Source organism: Toxotes jaculatrix, chromosome 7 (genome assembly GCF_017976425.1).
Source record: "Toxotes jaculatrix isolate fToxJac2 chromosome 7, fToxJac2.pri, whole genome shotgun sequence".
In the NCBI taxonomy this organism is placed as follows: domain Eukaryota; kingdom Metazoa; phylum Chordata; class Actinopteri; family Toxotidae; genus Toxotes; species Toxotes jaculatrix.
In genome coordinates, this window is record NC_054400.1 from 18436195 (window position 1) to 18454692 (window position 18498).

An 18498-nucleotide genomic window follows, 5' to 3' on the forward strand; every position below is an offset into this window, starting at 1 on the left:
CTTCGACAGCTGCTTGAGGACAGACTTAATTCTCACGTCCTTGCTCGCTGGGTGAAACTATGGAAGTTACCTTGTCCTCGGTTTTGCCTGATGCTTGTGTCAGCTGCTCGTAGTTCTAACATCTATTTTGTGCTCATGTTCACCTGCCCGAGGAGAGAAAGGGGTGATACTTTAAGTGAGTGATGATCAAGTGGTGTTACGTGTCCCTGACAGGTGCCGGCATGGAGGTGGAGGATGAGCCGCTGCTGTTTCAGACCAGCTGGGGAAGGGAGGAGGAGGAGGAGGCCGAGGAGGAGGATAAGGAGGAAGAGGATGGAGTAGCACACACAGCAGGACAGAGCTGTTTGTCTGGGGATGTGGGGGTGTGTGGATTGTGGAGGATGGTGGCGTGGGTTTACACACAGCCCTGGGCCAGTGGGGTGGTTTTAGGGGTAGTTGTCCTGCTACCATGTGCCCTGTTTGCCTACATGCTCCTCTACTGCCCTCCTCTGGACATAGACCTCTCCTACAGTGCCTTCGAGGTTCACAGTCACTTCTCTGCCGAGCGCTTTGATGCCCTCACCATTGCTGTGAAGACTCAGCTGGGCTCCTGGGACAGACGTAGGCGAGACTTAGATAACAGTGAGTCTGAGGCCTTGCTTGAACTTCTGCTGGAGAAGCTGGGCAAACAGGGAGTGTTCAACAGGACAGATAATGAGGATGTGAGGTTCTCCACTCATCAAAATGACCCTTTACAAGCAGCAGATGATCAGAAGGCAGGTGCTGCAGTGAGCACAGATAAAAGGACAGCGTCTGATTTGGGTCAGAAGGAAATGGAGAAGCACAAGAGCTCAGATTACAGAGCGGAGGAGGAAGAGGAGAGATCATGGGACAGAAATTCTACTTTGTCGCTCATTAGGAGGCGCAGGTTTGCTCCCAATTATTACCTGCAGAGCCAGGCTCTGTGGAGGATTGAGCTGGTGTTTGTAGCTCAAGGGGAGGGCGATCGCAACATCTTCACCCCAGAACGTCTGCAGACGATCCACCATGTGGAGCATCTGCTCATGCAGCACCCACAGTTTCATCAGTTCTGCTGGAAACCGCTGGAAGTGCTGAGGGATCTGCCACTGGGACCATCCTACTGCTCCCCACCCAGCTCAGTCCTGTCTTACCTCTACCCCAGTGAGAGAGGAGGGAAGATATATTATGATGGCATGGGCCCAGACCTGGCCGACATTCAAGGTGAGTCCACAGCAGTGAAGTTGAAAACTGTAATAACAGTTTTCAAGGATTAAGACCTACCTTTAAGACTCCACCTAACTGTGCTGATTTGCCTTGTATGTGTTCCTTTATAGGTTCCCTGAGTCTGGCCATCACCCACCCACAGTTCTACTGGTACGTGGATGAGAGTCTGTCCCCTGAGCATCTCTCCTCCTCTCTCCTCCGCAGCGAGATTCACTTCGGAGCTCCTCTGCCATCCTACTACTCCCTGCAGGACCGAGCAGACGAGCAGAGAGCACGCTTCAAAAACTTTGTGGTTCAGTATGCGGACATCTTGGCCAAGCAATCCACCAGGTCAGGAAAAAAAAATACTGCAACACTGGCCCTTTCTTAAAGTGCACCATTGTTTCTCTCTGGTGTTTATTTTGCCGCAGTATTGTCACATTCTTTACACATGTTGTAAACAGTTGATATTTGATGTATCTGCTTCCCTTGTGCTCCCTTGTTCCAGCCAGGTGAAGGTGCTGTATGGGGGAACAGAGCTGTTTGACGATGAAGTGAGGCACACCTTCCACAATGACATGATGCTGGCTGTCATCAGTGGAGCCTGCATTACTGTGCTTGTCTATGTCCTTACCTCCTTTTCTGGTACAGTATAACCTGTTTCTCTATCCTCTTGTATTAGTGTGTACATATCTTAGTTTTTACACTGTCAAACTTTGTTTTGTCTGTATCATATGTGTGTGTTGATGAGCTCCTTGTTGTTTTATTCCTTGTGTCTCTGTAGTCTTTCTGACTTTCTTCGGGCTGGCGAGCATTGGACTGAGCTGCTTGATGGCTCTTTTCTTATACCATGTTGTCTTTGGTGTGAGGTATCTGGGCATTCTCAATGGAGTGGCAGCCTTTGTTATTATCGGTATTGGTAAGGGAAAAGACATACGACAGTTTTCTTCACTAAGGGCACAGTTAAACATTTTGTGAAATTCACTTATTTGTTTTTCTTGAGGATGACTCCTCAAGAAGGTTGATGCCGGTCTGACGTCTGTATGTTAAATATGAAGCTAAAGCCGGTAGCTTGTAGCTTTACATTTATTATCTTAGCTTTATGTGCCAGACTGTTTCTTGGCACATAAAGCTTCTTGTATGGTGAAAAAGAGATGTAAGAGTGATATCAAGATTCTCATCTAACTCTCAGGGGAAAAAAAATCCCTCCTTTTTGCAGTACATTTACCAAACTATGCAATAAGACAGCTTTTTTGTTTTCTCATCACCTCTCAGGGGTGGATGATGTATTTGTGTTCATCAGCACCTTCAGACAGGCTGCTCATCTGCGTCAGCCGCAGCAGCGGATGATCTACACAATTAAAACAGCTGGCCGAGCTACTTTCCTCACCTCCTTCACTACTGCGGCTGCCTATGCTGCGAACACCTTCTCTCAGGTAATCATAGAAGGGAAATTCAACAGTTAATAGGGTCTGTACAGGAATTATAAATCACTCCCCTGCTTGGATGAATAGAAGTGCCTCTCTCAGCAGACAGCCATTTTCACGCGATAAGCACAAATTGAATGTTTCAAGGTCCTTTACACTGTGTTTCGTTTAACTGACACTCAGATCCCAGCCGTGCATGACTTTGGCCTATTCATGGCCCTCATTGTCAGCTGCTGCTGGCTTTGGGTATCCATCCTGATGCCAGCCGCCCTGTGTGTCTGGACTCAGTGCGTGGAGCCTCGCAAACACGCCTGGTTGAAGTGGTGAGGAGTTATTTCCTTACTTTTGTCTGAGATGTTATTTGTGCATGCTTTGCGACACCACCGGCAAGTTGTAATCCCTGTCTCTCTCCCTTAACTGCCCCCCCCCCCCCCCCCCCCCCCCGAAGCTGGAAGTTGTTTTCGGGCCTGTCAGCGAGCCACAGCCCTTTGTCAGATGAGGATGATGATGTGGCACTTCTGTCAGTGGAGATAGAGCCAGGTGAGATTATTATCTCCACAGCAGCACTGAGTGAGTGACAGCAGGAGAATGGGAAAGGGAATGAATCCAGGCTGTAAAACGCTGCAATCCAGGCACCACTAAAGCCCCTCTCTTTGTCTTGGCCAGACTCCTGTGACACAGATGGCGATGCGGCCATTCTGTCCCTGTCAGTGGAGACACCTCTGTCCCCTCCAGGACAGCAGCATGTGGGGGTGGTGAGCACGAATCTCCAGTGGGCCCTGAAGCATTTAGTGGCAGAGCCAGTTGTGGAGCGACGAAAAGCCATCCTAGGTGAGATTTCATATAAACTCTGAGGACTCACTAGGATTCTGGCGTGGCTAAGCTCAGTTCATACCCAAGAAACCTTTAAAAAGATCAAGGTGAGATTCTATAATTTAGTTTTCTCAAATATTGTCTGTCAAGCTCTTGATGTATGATTTAGACATTAGAGTAACCTCAAGCTTAAATAAGAACCACTGTAAGAACTGCTGTAATCTCTGTCCATCTTGAGGGGATTCAGTCTGTCAGAGGAAGAGTAGGCGCCTCTCATGAAGTATTCATCCACCCTCTTCAGTAGTGACTGTAATTTATCCATGCTCCTGGTCTGTCTCTCAGCTGCTCTATCTTCTCCATCAGACCCTCCTCTCTGCCATTGTTCATCACTGTATACCTCCTGGCTTAGGTGTCTTTCTCCTGATCTTGCTGTTATCTGCTGGGTGCTGCTGTCTCCTGAGGCCGGCCACTCACGCCCCGCTACTTTTCCGCCCGGACACAAACCTCCAGACTCTGTTGGCTCTAAGGAGCAACCTCAGTGGTCAAGGCATCTCCTGTCCCATGTGCTCAGGTGAGACTTTATTTAAAAGTAGCTTTATTTAAAAGTTTCTCGCCAAGTTAAGATCCAAAACACATGTCTGAACTACACCTTGTGTCCTGCAGGTGTGTTCATGGAGAAGCCCCACTCTTTGTACTCCCACACTTCCTTATCATCATTTAAGTTCTCTACACATCAGCAGACCCCAAGCTCAACAACCTCCTCTGCTCCTCGGAGCTCGGCAAAACCAAATTCAGGCACCAGCCAAACAGGTAAAACATCCTGCACAAAAAAATCAAATCCTCCTCCTTATTTCGAGCCTGTTCCACAACTTTGAAATGTTGCACTTTGCACGTTTTTTTAGGCTCTTTGCTAACAGTGTACGTATCAAAGCTGGACCTTGGAGTCTCTACAACACTTTACCGTTTCTCCCTCAACACCAGCACTCCCTCCCCATGGAAACTATGCAGCACAGAGCATGAAGAGGTGTCGTCATTTCAGGTTTGGGAGCAGAAACAGCTTAGTTGTAGAGTTTTGTCTCTGGTGTGTGCCAGTAAAGTGACTTATAACTAATCTCGTTTTATCCCAATAGGCTTATAATCAGCCCCACAGTAATTACACCACCAGAATGACAGTGTGTGTTTCCCATGTGTACCACCCGTACCCCAGCTGGATGATCACATCTGGCTCATGCGAGCCCCATCATGTCTGGACGCCAGAGTTTTCCTTTTATGTAGCAATGTCTCCGCAGCAGCAGCACAGCAGGTGAAAGCACAAAAGAAGAGAAATGAGAGTTCAGTTTAGATGGACTGTCACGTTGTGTCAGTGTATCTGTCATTTCAGCTCTGCTCCTCTCCTCTTAGGAGGCTGTACTTTGCACAGCACCGCCTGAGACCTCATCCCAGCAGAGTGTGTGTCAGCCCGCGTGGCTGCGGCATCAGTTCTGGGCCTGATGGACCCACACAGGGAGCCTTTTATACTCCTCTTCCTAGTGGTTAGTGAGGAAATGTCAGAAACCATCATCAACATAGAGACGGTTTCTTAGCCCATCAGGAAAACTATTTTTTGCGCTACATGTGTCACACTGCTGAAATGTCTTTTTTATTTAATTTATTCTAATGTTGAGTCTCAAAAATAGAGAAATTACAGTGATGTGATTCTTTTATTTAGTCTCTTTTTTTTTCAAACATACAGTCCCTTCTTAAAGTTGCAGACTCTGAACCCACTGGAGGATTTTTCCACAGTACTCCAGTTGTACAGATATTTTTACACTGTACAAATAAACGCCCTTGAGAGATTTCTCTCTGGTTCTGTTTTCAAAGATCCTCAGTCTGCTGCCAAAACGAAACCATCCAAAACGTTTGGCTTCAACCCATGCAGTGGTGGTGTGTGTGGCCACCCAGCGGTGCGTCCCCTGGTCGACACCGGGGCCATGGTTTTTGTCGTTTTTGGGATCCTGGGAGTCAACCGAACTACACACAAGGACAACCATGTTATTGGAGATATGGTGAGGGTTACACCTGTGTCATTTATGTATCTTAACAATCAACAGAAACAATGAAGAGGCAGATTTTTAAAAAAAGATTTTCTCATGGTATTGACATGTTTCATTTTCTCCAAAGGGTAGCATTATATTGGATCCAGACTTTGATATTTTCCAGGAGATGGGGCATCTCTGCAAAATCTGTAAAGCTGTTAGTGCCAACAAACAACTTGTGAAGCCAGGAGGAGCACAGTGCTTGCCTTCAGGTAACACCCACACACAATTCAGCTGAAATTCTATCTCAAAAAATAATAATAAGAATCATTTAAAGTTGTAAATGTAACTTATTAATGGACAACAACTATTTTAGTAATTAACTTAATTGCTTAAGTTATTTTTAAGCAAAAGTATTCACCTCTCAAATGGGAATATCTGTAGATTTTCTTATTCTTTCAAATAGTAAACTGATTGGAATTTTTGAAGATTTGAAGATGTCAATTTGAGGCTTGGGAAATTGTGTTGGGCATTTTTCACTATATTTTAATAATTTACTAACCAATGTAAATAAAAATCGTTTCAGATTAATTGATAATGACAATAATCAATTGTTGCCATCCTAAAACCTTATTTGTATAATAATATAAAGTGCTTAAAAACTGGAAGAGATAACAACTCTCAGCAAATCAAGTTCTGAACAAAAAGTAAGTAAATAAATGCATAAAACTCTAAGAAGTCATAGAAGATCAAAGTGCTTAAAAGTCTGTGTACTTTCTCTGGTTCCCTTCAGGCAACAAACTTTCTTCTATTCTGCCTCTGCTCCATCCTGAGTGTCATTCTCTCCCTGAACCCAACCTGCTCCCGGGGCAGCTCTCCCACGGAGCAGTGGGAATGCACGGAGGCAAGGTCCGCTGGCTGTCTATGGCCTTTGAGTCTGTAAGTTCCTTCATCTTTCTGCTTTTCATCTTCGTGCATCAAAGAGCTGCACGTTTCAGAGCTGGTACCGTTCTCTAATGCTCTACCTCTCCTCTCCCAAGACCACGTACAAGGGGAAATCCTCCTTTCAGACCTATTCTGACTTCCTACAGTGGGAGAACTTCATCCAGGAGCAACTCGCCAGCCTACCACAGTCTTCCGCTCTGCAACGAGGTTTCCAGACCTGTGAGCACTGGAAGCAGATCTTCATGGAAATCATAGGCAAGTGAGAGGTAGCATTTCCTGTAAATCAGATGTGTAGTTTTTGTTTTTCTGCAAATTGAGGAGGGATTAATCAGCAAGCAAAAAAATCTGAAAAAAAGCAGTGCTCTCTGGTCTGTTTGTAGGTGTGGAGAGTGCCCTGTGGAGTCTGCTGCTGTCTCTGGCCATCTGTGTGGCAGCTGTGTCTGTCTTTACTGCACATCCTCTGCTGCTGCTGCCAGTGCTCATAACCATTCTAGGTAAGAGGGGAAGTTGTGTATTTTAGGTTAAGTGACTTGTTTAGATACCAAAAAATTGATTTTAAAATTGAATATTCAGGTCTGTATTGCGCTCAGGTGTTTAACTGAGTTGTTGGCCATCAACAGGAGTGATTTGTCTGGTGGTGGCGATCATGTATTGGCTGGGCTGGGAGATGGGAGCAGTGGAGGCCATTTCTCTGTCTATACTTGTGGGGTCTTCAGTGGATTATTGTCTGCACTTGGTGGAGGGATACCTGCTGGCTGGGGAGACCATGCCCTCTACTCCCAGTCATAACTCGGTAGGGGAGCATAAATTTGTTTCACAACAACAATTATGAGCAATTAGAAAAAGCACCACATCATGTTTTCTGTTTACACACATGCTAAAACAAGCTAATGACTAAGATTTTGAGTTTAATAAGGCGAGAAGCGCCCTGAAGGCTGATGAATAAGGAGGAGCGGCCTGTCCAATTAATCTGTGTTTTGTTTGCAGCAGCCTCTGGCTGAGAGGCAGAGGCGGACACTGGAGGCAGTGAACCATGTGGGCGTTGCCATAGTGTCCAGCGCCGTCACCACGGTGATCTCCACAGTCCCTCTCTTCTTCTGTGTCATTGTGCCTTTCGCCAAGTTCGGCCAGATAGTGGCCATTAACACCGCCGTCTCCATTTTGTTCACCCTGACTGTGACTGTGGCCATGTTGGCGTGCATGGCCCCCTCCCGCTTCAGCAGGCCCCCCAGTGCGGTGCTGAAGGCCAGCCTGGCTGTGATGGCGGCTGCAGCCTTAGGAGCAGCTCTGTGCTGGGTGGGAGGACAGCTGGGAACGTTGGCCTGGCAATCAGTCAGCACGTAAACACAACAGGCCCCTCAACTCACACTGATGTCAGGCAGAGGAGTTCCTCTGAACGCAAAATTACGAGAACTGTAAGCACTGCATTTTCCTCTGTGTTTAAGAGGAATATGAGATCAGTAAATGATCTTGTACCTTACAGCACAAAGATGTCTCCATAATTCACACTCCATAATTCATTTCAGAAGACATTTTTTTCATTTGTATTGATCAGTGGATTGTAAGTATTGGGAAAAAAAATCCTCACATGCTGATTATCTCTTCTAAAATGTAATAGTGTAACTATGTGACTCATAGTAGTGGGCTCACCTTTATTGCGTTGACGTGATTCAGTTTGAGGTTTGTTTGGTTTTTTTTTGATCTGGCATCGCCCTCAGCATAAAGGTGGAGATGACAGAGTAATTGAGGAAACACTCGCTGAGTCACAGTTTTCATCAGTGTAACCTACTGAGTTGTGAAGAACAACTGACTGTTCTGTGACCTGCTGTTGTGAACACCAACAGGGCACTGTGCTCTGACGTCCATGAAGTTTAGTGTTCCCATGATTCATGGCCAAATTGTGAAACATCAAACATTTGTTTGATTTCTTTCTTTCTTTTTTTTTGTGTTTTCTAAATTGATGATGTCCCGCTGTGGCTGGATTTAAAGTTGTCTAAGCCAAATTTATACTGTGCACAGTTTTGTCAAACGTGACGTGTGATGTAAATGTCTCAGTGTGCTGCTCTCACACATGCTGAACTGAACTTTAAATGCTGCCAAGCACACACTTGTTATGAAGAGCTGTGTGTGGCAATACTTACCTTAAGCTACCATCCTCCTTTCTAACCCTTTCACATGTTTATATCTTAGATCTTAAACTGATTCAAAGTCTCTATTTTTATCATCAGCACCAATTGAAAGAGACCTCTTGTCAGCTCCTCAGGTGTACCCTCTACACGCCCTCCACTACACTTGTAGGCACTCTCTGTAACCCATTCTGCTCTCACACAATTTAGAGCACCACTCAAACACCCATCAACACCGGCTCCAGTCTGCCCTGCAGTGAAGGTGAGGGCCATTTGTCAAACCACATAACACAATAATGGCTCAGGAGAGAGGACTGACTCAATTGCGGTAAGAGCAGTAAATTTCTGTTTTGTGTGTGTGTGTGTGTGTTACTTGGGAATGTCAAATAAAGCAAGTGCAGAAAGCCTAGGGTCTTTTTGTTTTTGTTAAAACTCGGCACTGTTATGTAACGGAGCAGGATGAAGACGTGTCACTGTTTGCTTACAGTCACATAATTATAGGGAGAGCAGATAGACAGCATCACATGTCCGAGTGGCTATCATTAATTATTCATATGAAACGGGTCAGATTTAACACTGGATTGCAGTGCATCAGTTTTTTATATTGGCTAAAAAAAAAAGGAAGCTGCGGGACAGTAGCTTTCCTGTTCATCATAATGGAAACAGAAGTACGAAGATGTAAACAAATATTTTGTGTAAAAGCAGAAAAAACTTTAGTAGACTTTTATTCTGGAGATTTCTCTGTTCATTATTTCACTGAAGCAGCAGCACCAAATTTATTATGTTGCAGTATAAAAAGAAAATAAAGTTGTGTTTCCTGTTGTCAGTAGGGCTGCACCGATCCACATTTTTTCACTTTCGATACGATCCCGATACTCGAAATGATGCTGTAATAAATCTTCCCCATAGACCCACATGTATGCATGTATGTCCCAAAAGGCAACTTGAGGTAAGTATAAGGTCAGAAAAGAAAATCAGAAAAATAGGAAATCCTGTTAACAGTCAATATTTATTAATTTCAAGACAGATACCCATAAAGGGTAACCTTCTTTTAGACTAACCCTCTCCAAATAAAATAGAAAAAAATATGTTTGCAAGCAGCAATATGGGGTCCAAGCAGATTTGTGAGCCCATGTAATTTTTGGAAAAAAGTTACATGCAAAAATGCAATTTTGCTAATTACATCACCCTCTAATGGCTGAATGACACCAAATTTTTATTGCGCACTTCAGAGGAGGTCTTAAAGCATTAAGACTGGTTTGGTCTTCGGACATCAAAGCGTTGCAGAGATATGAGCAAAATTCAAAGTTTGAATTGGCGAGAGATTGGTAGAAATATGAGCTGACTTCCTGTTTGGCGGCTTTGCCTGTCGATTTTCATTTGTCAAGGAAAGCTGGCAAGTTCTATCAATGGAATAACACACAGTATCTGCAGACATCAATTCATCAGTTCTAAATCCAAATATATCAAGTGATATGAGCCAACACAAGAATTTTGCTAATTGCAGCGCCCCCATAGTGGCCGAATGACACCAAATCTGTCCTGTCCCCTCGGGACATGGTCATGAAGCATGCAACAAAAGTTGGTTTCGTTGCACCAAAGCGTTCCAGAGATAGGAGCGCAAATCAAATATGGCGGCGAAGCTGCCAATTTTGACTGGCTGTATCGGGTTGAAAGTTGAAATTGAAAAATCCAGCAAGTAAGTTTTGTGCAGAATGGTCTGAAGATAGTCTGTACCGATTTTCGTGAGAATCAGACAAAATTTGTGACCTCTGAAAATTTTGAAAAGTTTTTTCTGAAAAGTTTTGCTTTCAACAAAATCCAATATGGTGGAGAACCCAATATGGTAGAAGAACATAGGGTGCGTTGAATTCGGTATGATCCAAGGATTACATCGCTGACTTGTTTTTGAATATTGGGCATACAGGTCAAAAGTTATAAGCAAGAACGCAATTTTGCTAATTACAACACCCCCCTAGTGGCCAAATGACACCAAATTTTTATTGCACACTTCAGAGGGAGTCTCAAAGCGTCCAACCAAATTTGGTCTTTGGAAATCAAAGCATTGCTGAGATATGAGCAAACTTCCTGTTTGGCGGCTTCGCCACTGACTGCGATTGGCTAACATGAAAAGTTGGCATATTCCATCAAGGATTACTCACGCAGTCAGTGTTCAGTTTGAGAGATGTTGATGAAGCAGGTTAATGGAGCCTGTTGTTAAAAGTTAGACATTGTTTTTCCAAGCATTGTATAATTTGTATTTTAACCATACACATTTCATGATTAAATGTAGGGAGGTGGGACTTTAGTTGAGTGGGACTAGTTGTTTGGTTCAGTGGTGTCTTATGATTGATGAATGATGTCTGTGGCCACACCCCCTTTTGTTTTGGGAATTCTGCCAACGTGTGAATAAAACAACAACAAGGTGAGTTTAGGTAGACATTTTTGCCATGTGGTTGATTTGGTAATAGTTAAAGCTTTGTATAATTTGTATAGTGTGTTGGTTTTTGGTTAGAAGGGGTTTATTTTGGCAGTACAAATGTTGAGTTGCATTGTAAGATGAATTATCTGTGCAGATAAAACATGTTATATGGTTTGATGGACAGTGTGTTATTTGTAAATCACCTTAGTGATGGTTAGAGTTTGTGGATGGAGGTTGAGAATGTTTTAGTGATTAAAAGCAATTTTACAATGATTGTGGCTTGTTGATGTACACAGGTGTGCATCATAGCCCTTTTTTCCTTTTCTCTTTACTTAATAATTTATTTCTACTATGTGTTTATTACTGATACACAACAGAGCTGTGTTGCAACCTTTTTAATCTCTTTTTTTTCTTTAATGAAATTTGTATTTTTCCTGTGTGTTTGCAGTGTTATATAGCTGGTGCACAAGAAAGCTGTGGTTCAGCCTTTTTTACTTATATTGTTTTTTTTTCATGCACAACAGAGATGTGCATTGCCATTTTTACCATTTGTCCTTTTCTTCTATTCTTATTTTGACTGTGTTTCTATTGGTAATGCAGAACAGAGATATGTTGCAGTCTTTTTTACCTGTTTTCTTAACTTTTTTTATTATTTTTTTATGTACTGTGTTTTTATTGCTGGAGCACAACAGAGCTCTGGTGCATTTTCTACATTTCTACTGTGTTTGTGTGCTCTTTACATGTCCAAATCCTTTGCTTTCTCTAATTTCTCAACAATTAAGAACAATTTCAAATCATATACAATCCCTTACCCACAGACGTAATGCAAAAATACATAACACATTATAGATTATATGTCATAAATCCATGCTTTGATTCTATTGCAGTAATACCTACTGTACATATATGTCATATACATCATTCAAAGTAAGGTTTTCTTTCCTACATTACAACAGCATTTCCACAAATGCCATATTTCATTCTAACTAGATATGTTGATAACACAATACTTAAGAAATGCTGTTGAAATATAGGTTTTGCTTTACCTTCACATCACTTCAAAAAGCAAAAGGCACTGGTTATGGTACACCTAGTACACTAGGGTGGGGTTCAATTCCCTGCAGTGCCCTGCTAATAGATTGATTATTTAAGATCCACACACAATCCTAAATCTACACAGCTTGTCATGACAACTCCATGTTAACACATCTATACTACACATCTATGTATTTCCATTTTATAGCTCACATGGCACACTGACATAAACAGACAATTATGGCTCCAACTAAAAAGGAGCTCAACTGCACCAATGCCTCCACTATCTTCTCTTCTTTCCAACAGCCCTAATCTCATCTGCTCTCCAGATATACAGAGACATACACATGTACAAAAGACATGTCTTCTCCCCCAGTAGGTGCTGTATGTGTGTAGTATAATATAAGCATGTCACTGTGTTCTTTTGTATGCTGATCAGTTTCTCCCTCTTCATCTGGTCTGCTTTCCAGTGAACTACATGACACATAACTACATACATGAAAAATATACGACTACATGAAAAATACACATATTTCCTATTCCCAATAGTTGCCGCTATTTGTTTATCATGATATCAGTACATAAATCTGTTCTGAACCACATGATCTATGTGACAGTAAAGTTTAATCCACATTGGATGAAGTATGTGGGAGATACAGGCACAAATATATCCATTTACTGTGTGTTGGTGAAGGGTCAATTTCATGGCGGCATATTTTAGTAAGACCTCAAAATGTCATAAAACATGTCCTACGGCCGTAAGGCTTCAAAATATGCCAAAAAAAGTAATATTTTAATAAGACCCCAAAATTCGCACGAAATTCATGCTTGGGCCCTAATAAATAAGGTCATGGTATATGAAGACTTGAAAAAGGCCAAAAAAAGTCATACTTTAGAATGGCCTCAAAATGTCATTAAAAAACGTCATAGTATAGAAAGGCTTCAAAATTGGCCAAACAAAGTCACACTTTAGAATGGCCTAAAAATGTCATAAAAAATGTAATAGTATTGTAAGACTTAAAAATCGACCAAAAAAAGTCAATTTTTTTTTTATCTCAAGAAGTCATTTTTTAGAACGGCCTCAAAATGTAATAAAAATGGTCATAGTATAGTAAGGCGTCAAAATCGGCCAAAAAAAGTTAAAAAAAAGTCAAAATTTTTTTGGACCTCAAAATGTTATAAAAAACGTCATAGTAGAATAGAATATACTTTATTGATCCCTTTGGGAGGTCCCTTGGGGAAATTTGGGGAGTATAGAGTATTAGTATAGTAAAGCGTTTTTTTCGGCCAAAAAAAGTCAAAAATTTTTTTGACCTCAAAATGTCATAAAAAACGTCATAGTATAGTAAGGCGTCAAAATCGGCCAAAAAAAGTCAAAAAATTTTTTGACCTCAAAATGTCATAAAAAAGGTCATAGTATAGTAAGGCGTTTTTTTCGGCCAAAAAAAGTCAAAAATTTTTTTGACCTCAAAATGTCATAAAAAACGTCATAGTATAGTAAGGCGTTTTTTTCGGTCAAAAAAAGTCAAAAATTTTTTTGACCTCAAAATGTCATAAAAAACATCATAGTATAGTAGGCGTTTATTTCGGCCAAAAAAAGCCAAATTTTTTTTTTACCTCAAAGTGTCATAAAAAACGGCATAGTATAGTAAGGCGTCAAAATCGGCCAAAAAAAATCAAACATTTTTTTGATCTCAAAATGTCATAAAAAACGTCCTAGTATAGTAAGGCGTCAAAATCGGCCAAAAAAAGTCAAAAATTTTTTTGACCTCAAAATGTCATAAAAAACGTCATAGTATAGTAAGGCGTTTTTTTCGGCCAAAAAAAGTCCAAATTTTTTTTGACCTCAAAATGTCATAAAAAACGTCATAGTATAGTAAGGCGTCAAAATCGGCCAAAAAAAATCAAAAAATTTTTTGATCTCAAAATGTCATAAAAAACGTCCTAGTATAGTAAGGCGTCAAAATCGGCCAAAAAAAGTCAAAATTTTTTTTGACCTCAAAATGTCATAAAAAACGTCATAGTATAGTAAGGCGTTTTTTTCGGTCAAAAAAAGTCAAAAATTTTTTTGACCTCAAAATGTCATAAAAAACATCATAGTATAGTAAGGCATTTTTTTCGGCCAAAAAAAGTCAAATTTTTTTTTGACCTCAAAATGTCATAAAAAACGTCATAGTATAGTAAGGCGTCAAAATCGGCCAAAAAAAATCAAAAATTTTTTTGATCTCAAAATGTCATAAAAAAACGTCATAGTATAGTAAGGCGTCAAAATCGGCCAAAAAAAGTCAAAATTTTTTTTGACCTCAAAATGTCATAAAAAACGTCATAGTATAGTAAGGCGTTTTTTTCGGCCAAAAAAAGTCAAAATTTTTTTTGACCTCAAAATGTCATAAAAAACGTCATAGTATAGTAAGGCGTCAAAATCGGCCAAAAAAAGTCAAAAAATTTTTTGACCTCAAAATGTCATAAAAAACGTCATAGTATAGTAAGGCGTTTTTTTCGGTCAAAAAAAGTCAAAAATTTTTTTGACCTCAAAATGTCATAAAAAACATCATAGTATAGTAAGGCGTTTTTTTCGGCCAAAAAAAGTCAAAAAATTTTTTGACCTCAAAATGTCATAAAAAACGTCATAGTATAGTAAGGCGTTTTTTTTCGGCCAAAAAAAGTCAAAAAATTTTTTGACCTCAAAATGTCATAAAAAACGTCATAGTATAGTAAGGCGTTTTTTTCGGCCAAAAAAAGTCAAAATTTTTTTTGACCTCAAAATGTCATAAAAAACGTCATAGTATAGTAAGGCGTCAAAATCGGCCAAAAAAAGTCAAAATTTTTTTTGACCTCAAAATGTCATAAAAAACGTCATAGTATAGTAAGGCGTCAAAATCGGCCAAAAAAAGTCAAGATTTTTTTTGACCTCAAAATGTCATAAAAAACGTCATAGTATAGTAAGGCGTTTTTTTCGGCCAAAAAAAGTCAAATTTTTTTTTGACCTCAAAATGTCATAAAAAACGTCATAGTATAGTAAGGCGTCAAAATCGGCCAAAAAAAGTCAAAAAATTTTTTGACCTCAAAATGTCATAAAAAACGTCATAGTATAGTAAGGCGTTTTTTTCGGTCAAAAAAAGTCAAAAATTTTTTTGACCTCAAAATGTCATAAAAAACATCATAGTATAGTAAGGCATTTTTTTCGGCCAAAAAAAGTCAAAAAATTTTTTGACCTCAAAATGTCATAAAAAACGTCATAGTATAGTAAGGCGTTTTTTTTTCGGCCAAAAAAAGTCAAAAAATTTTTTGACCTCAAAATGTCATAAAAAACGTCATAGTATAGTAAGGCGTTTTTTTCGGCCAAAAAAAGTCAAAATTTTTTTTGACCTCAAAATGTCATAAAAAACGTCATAGTATAGTAAGGCGTCAAAATCGGCCAAAAAAAGTCAAAATTTTTTTTGACCTCAAAATGTCATAAAAAACGTCATAGTATAGTAAGGCGTTTTTTTCGGCCAAAAAAAGTCAAGTTTTTTTTTGACCTCAAAATGTCATAAAAAACGTCCTAGTATAGTAAGGCGTCAAAATCGGCCAAAAAAAGTCAAAAATTTTTTTTGACCTCAAAATGTCATAAAAAACCTCATAGTATAGTAAGGCGTCAAAATCGGCCAAAAAAAATCAAAAAATTTTTTGATCTCAAAGTGTCATAAAAAACGTCATAGTATAGTAAGGCGTCAAAATCGGCCAAAAAAAGTCAAAATTTTTTTTGACCTCAAAATGTCATAAAAAACGTCATAGTATAGTAAGGCGTCAAAATCGGCCAAAAAAAGTCAAAATTTTTTTTGACCTCAAAATGTCATAAAAAACGTCATAGTATAGTAAGGCGTTTTTTTCGGCCAAAAAAAGTCAAAAATTTTTTTGACCTCAAAATGTCATAAAAAACGTCATAGTATAGTAAGGCGTCAAAATCGGCCAAAAAAAGTCAAAAAATTTTTTGACCTCAAAATGTCATAAAAAACGTCATAGTATAGTAAGGCGTCAAAATCGGCCAAAAAAAGTCAAAATTTTTTTTGACCTCAAAATGTCATAAAAAAACGTCCTAGTATAGTAAGGCGTCAAAATCGGCCAAAAAAAGTCAAAATTTTTTTTGACCTCAAAATGTCATAAAAAACGTCATAGTATAGTAAGGCGTCAAAATCGGCCAAAAAAAGTCAAAAATTTTTTTGACCTCAAAATGTCATAAAAAACGTAATAGTATAGTAAGGCGTTTTTTTCGGCCAAAAAAAGTCAAGATTTTTTTTGACCTCAAAATGTCATAAAAAACGTCATAGTATAGTAAGGCGTTTTTTTCGGCCAAAAAAAGTCAAAATTTTTTTTGACCTCAAAATGTCATAAAAAACGTCATAGTATAGTAAGGCGTCAAAATCGGCCAAAAAAAATCAAAAAATTTTTTGATCTCAAAATGTCATAAAAAACGTCATAGTATAGTAAGGCGTTTTTTTCGGCCAAAAAAAGTCAAAATTTTTTTGACCTCAAAATGTCATAAAAAACGTCATAGTATAGTAAGACGTTTTTTTCGGCCAAAAAAAGTCAAAATTTTTTTTGACCTCAAAATGTCATAAAAAACGTCATAGTATAGTAAGGCGTCAAAATCGGCCAAAAAAAGTCCAAATTTTTTTTGACCTCAAAATGTCATAAAAAACGTCATAGTATAGTAAGGCGTTTTTTTCGGCCAAAAAAAGTCAAATTTTTTTTTGACCTCAAAATGTCATAAAAAACGTCATAGTATAGTAAGGCGTCAAAATCGGCCAAAAAAAATCAAAAATTTTTTTTATCTCAAAGTGTCATAAAAAACGTCCTAGTATAGTAAGGCGTCAAAATCGGCCAAAAAAAGTCAAAAATTTTTTTGACCTCAAAATGTCATAAAAAACGTCATAGTATAGTAAGGCGTTTTTTTCGGCCAAAAAAAGTCAAAAATTTTTTTGACCTCAAAATGTCATAAAAAACGTCATAGTATAGTAAGGCGTTTTTTTCGGCCAAAAAAAGTCAAGTTTTTTTTTGACCTCAAAATGTCATAAAAAACGTCATAGTATAGTAAGGCGTCAAAATCGGCCAAAAAAAGTCAAGATTTTTTTTTACCTCAAAATGTCATAAAAAACGTCATAGTATAGTAAGGCGTCAAAATCGGCCAAAAAAAGTCAAATTTTTTTTTGACCTCAAAATGTCATAAAAAACGTAATAGTATAGTAAGGCGTCAAAATCGGCCAAAAAAAATCAAAAATTTTTTTGATCTCAAAGTGTCATAAAAAACGTCATAGTATAGTAAGGCGTCAAAATCGGCCAAAAAAAGTCAAAATTTTTTTTGACCTCAAAATGTCATAAAAAACGTCATAGTATAGTAAGGCGTCAAAATCGGCCAAAAAAAGTCAAAAATTTTTTTGACCTCAAAATGTCATAAAAAACGTCATAGTATAGTAAGGCGTCAAAATCGGCCAAAAAAAGTCAAAATTTTTTTTGACCTCAAAATGTCATAAAAAACGTCATAGTATAGTAAGGCGTCAAAATCGGCCAAAAAAAGTCAAAAATTTTTTTGACCTCAAAATGTCATAAAAAACGTCATAGTATAGTAAGGCGTCAAAATTGGCCAAAAAAAGTCAAAGTTTTTTTTGACCTCAAAATGTCATAAAAAACGTCATAGTATAGTAAGGCGTTTTTTTTCGGCCAAAAAAAGTCAAAATTTTTTTTGACCTCAAAATGTCATAAAAAACGTCATAGTATAGTAAGGCGTTTTTTTCGGCCAAAAAAAGTCAAATTTTTTTTTGACCTCAAAATGTCATAAAAAAACGTCATAGTATAGTAAGGCGTTTTTTTCGGCCAAAAAAAGTCAAAAATTTTTTTGACCTCAAAATGTCATAAAAAACGTCATAGTATAGTAAGGCGTCAAAATCGGCCAAAAAAAGTCAAAAATTTTTTTGACCTCAAAATGTCATAAAAAAACGTCATAGTATAGTAAGGCGTTTTTTTCGGCCAAAAAAAGTCCAAATTTTTTTTGACCTCAAAATGTCATAAAAAACGTCATAGTATAGTAAGGCGTCAAAATCGGCCAAAAAAAGTCAAAATTTTTTTTGACCTCAAAATGTCATAAAAAACGTCATAGTATAGTAAGGCGTTTTTTTCGGCCAAAAAAAGTCAAAAAAATTTTTGACCTCAAAATGTCATAAAAAACGTCATAGTATAGTAAGGCGTTTTTTTCGGCCAAAAAAAGTCAAATTTTTTTTTGACCTCAAAATGTCATAAAAAACGTCATAGTATAGTAAGGCGTTTTTTTCGGCCAAAAAAAGTCAAATTTTTTTTTGACCTCAAAATGTCATAAAAAACGTCATAGTATAGTAAGGCGTCAAAATCGGCCAAAAAAAGTCAAGATTTTTTTTGACCTCAAAATGTCATAAAAAACGTCATAGTATAGTAAGGCGTCAAAATCGGCCAAAAAAAGTCAAATTTTTTTTTGACCTCAAAATGTCATAAAAAACGTA

General features: G+C 38.9%; 1 protein-coding gene across 1 annotated transcript; it reads left to right on the plus strand.

Moving 5' to 3' along the window:
- The first annotated feature begins 221 nt into the window (after positions 1-221).
- disp3 (dispatched RND transporter family member 3) lies at positions 222-7747 on the plus strand. The gene is made up of 20 exons (XM_041042651.1): positions 222-1221; positions 1335-1554; positions 1712-1848; positions 1988-2122; positions 2479-2639; positions 2814-2953; positions 3079-3170; positions 3297-3461; positions 3853-4014; positions 4107-4253; positions 4346-4482; positions 4574-4746; positions 4845-4975; positions 5304-5488; positions 5604-5730; positions 6252-6397; positions 6499-6658; positions 6784-6897; positions 7024-7196; positions 7391-7747. Exons 1-20 carry the CDS (start codon positions 222-224, stop codon positions 7745-7747), a joined length of 4062 nt encoding a protein of 1353 aa, XP_040898585.1.
- The last annotated feature ends 10751 nt before the right edge of the window (positions 7748-18498 follow it).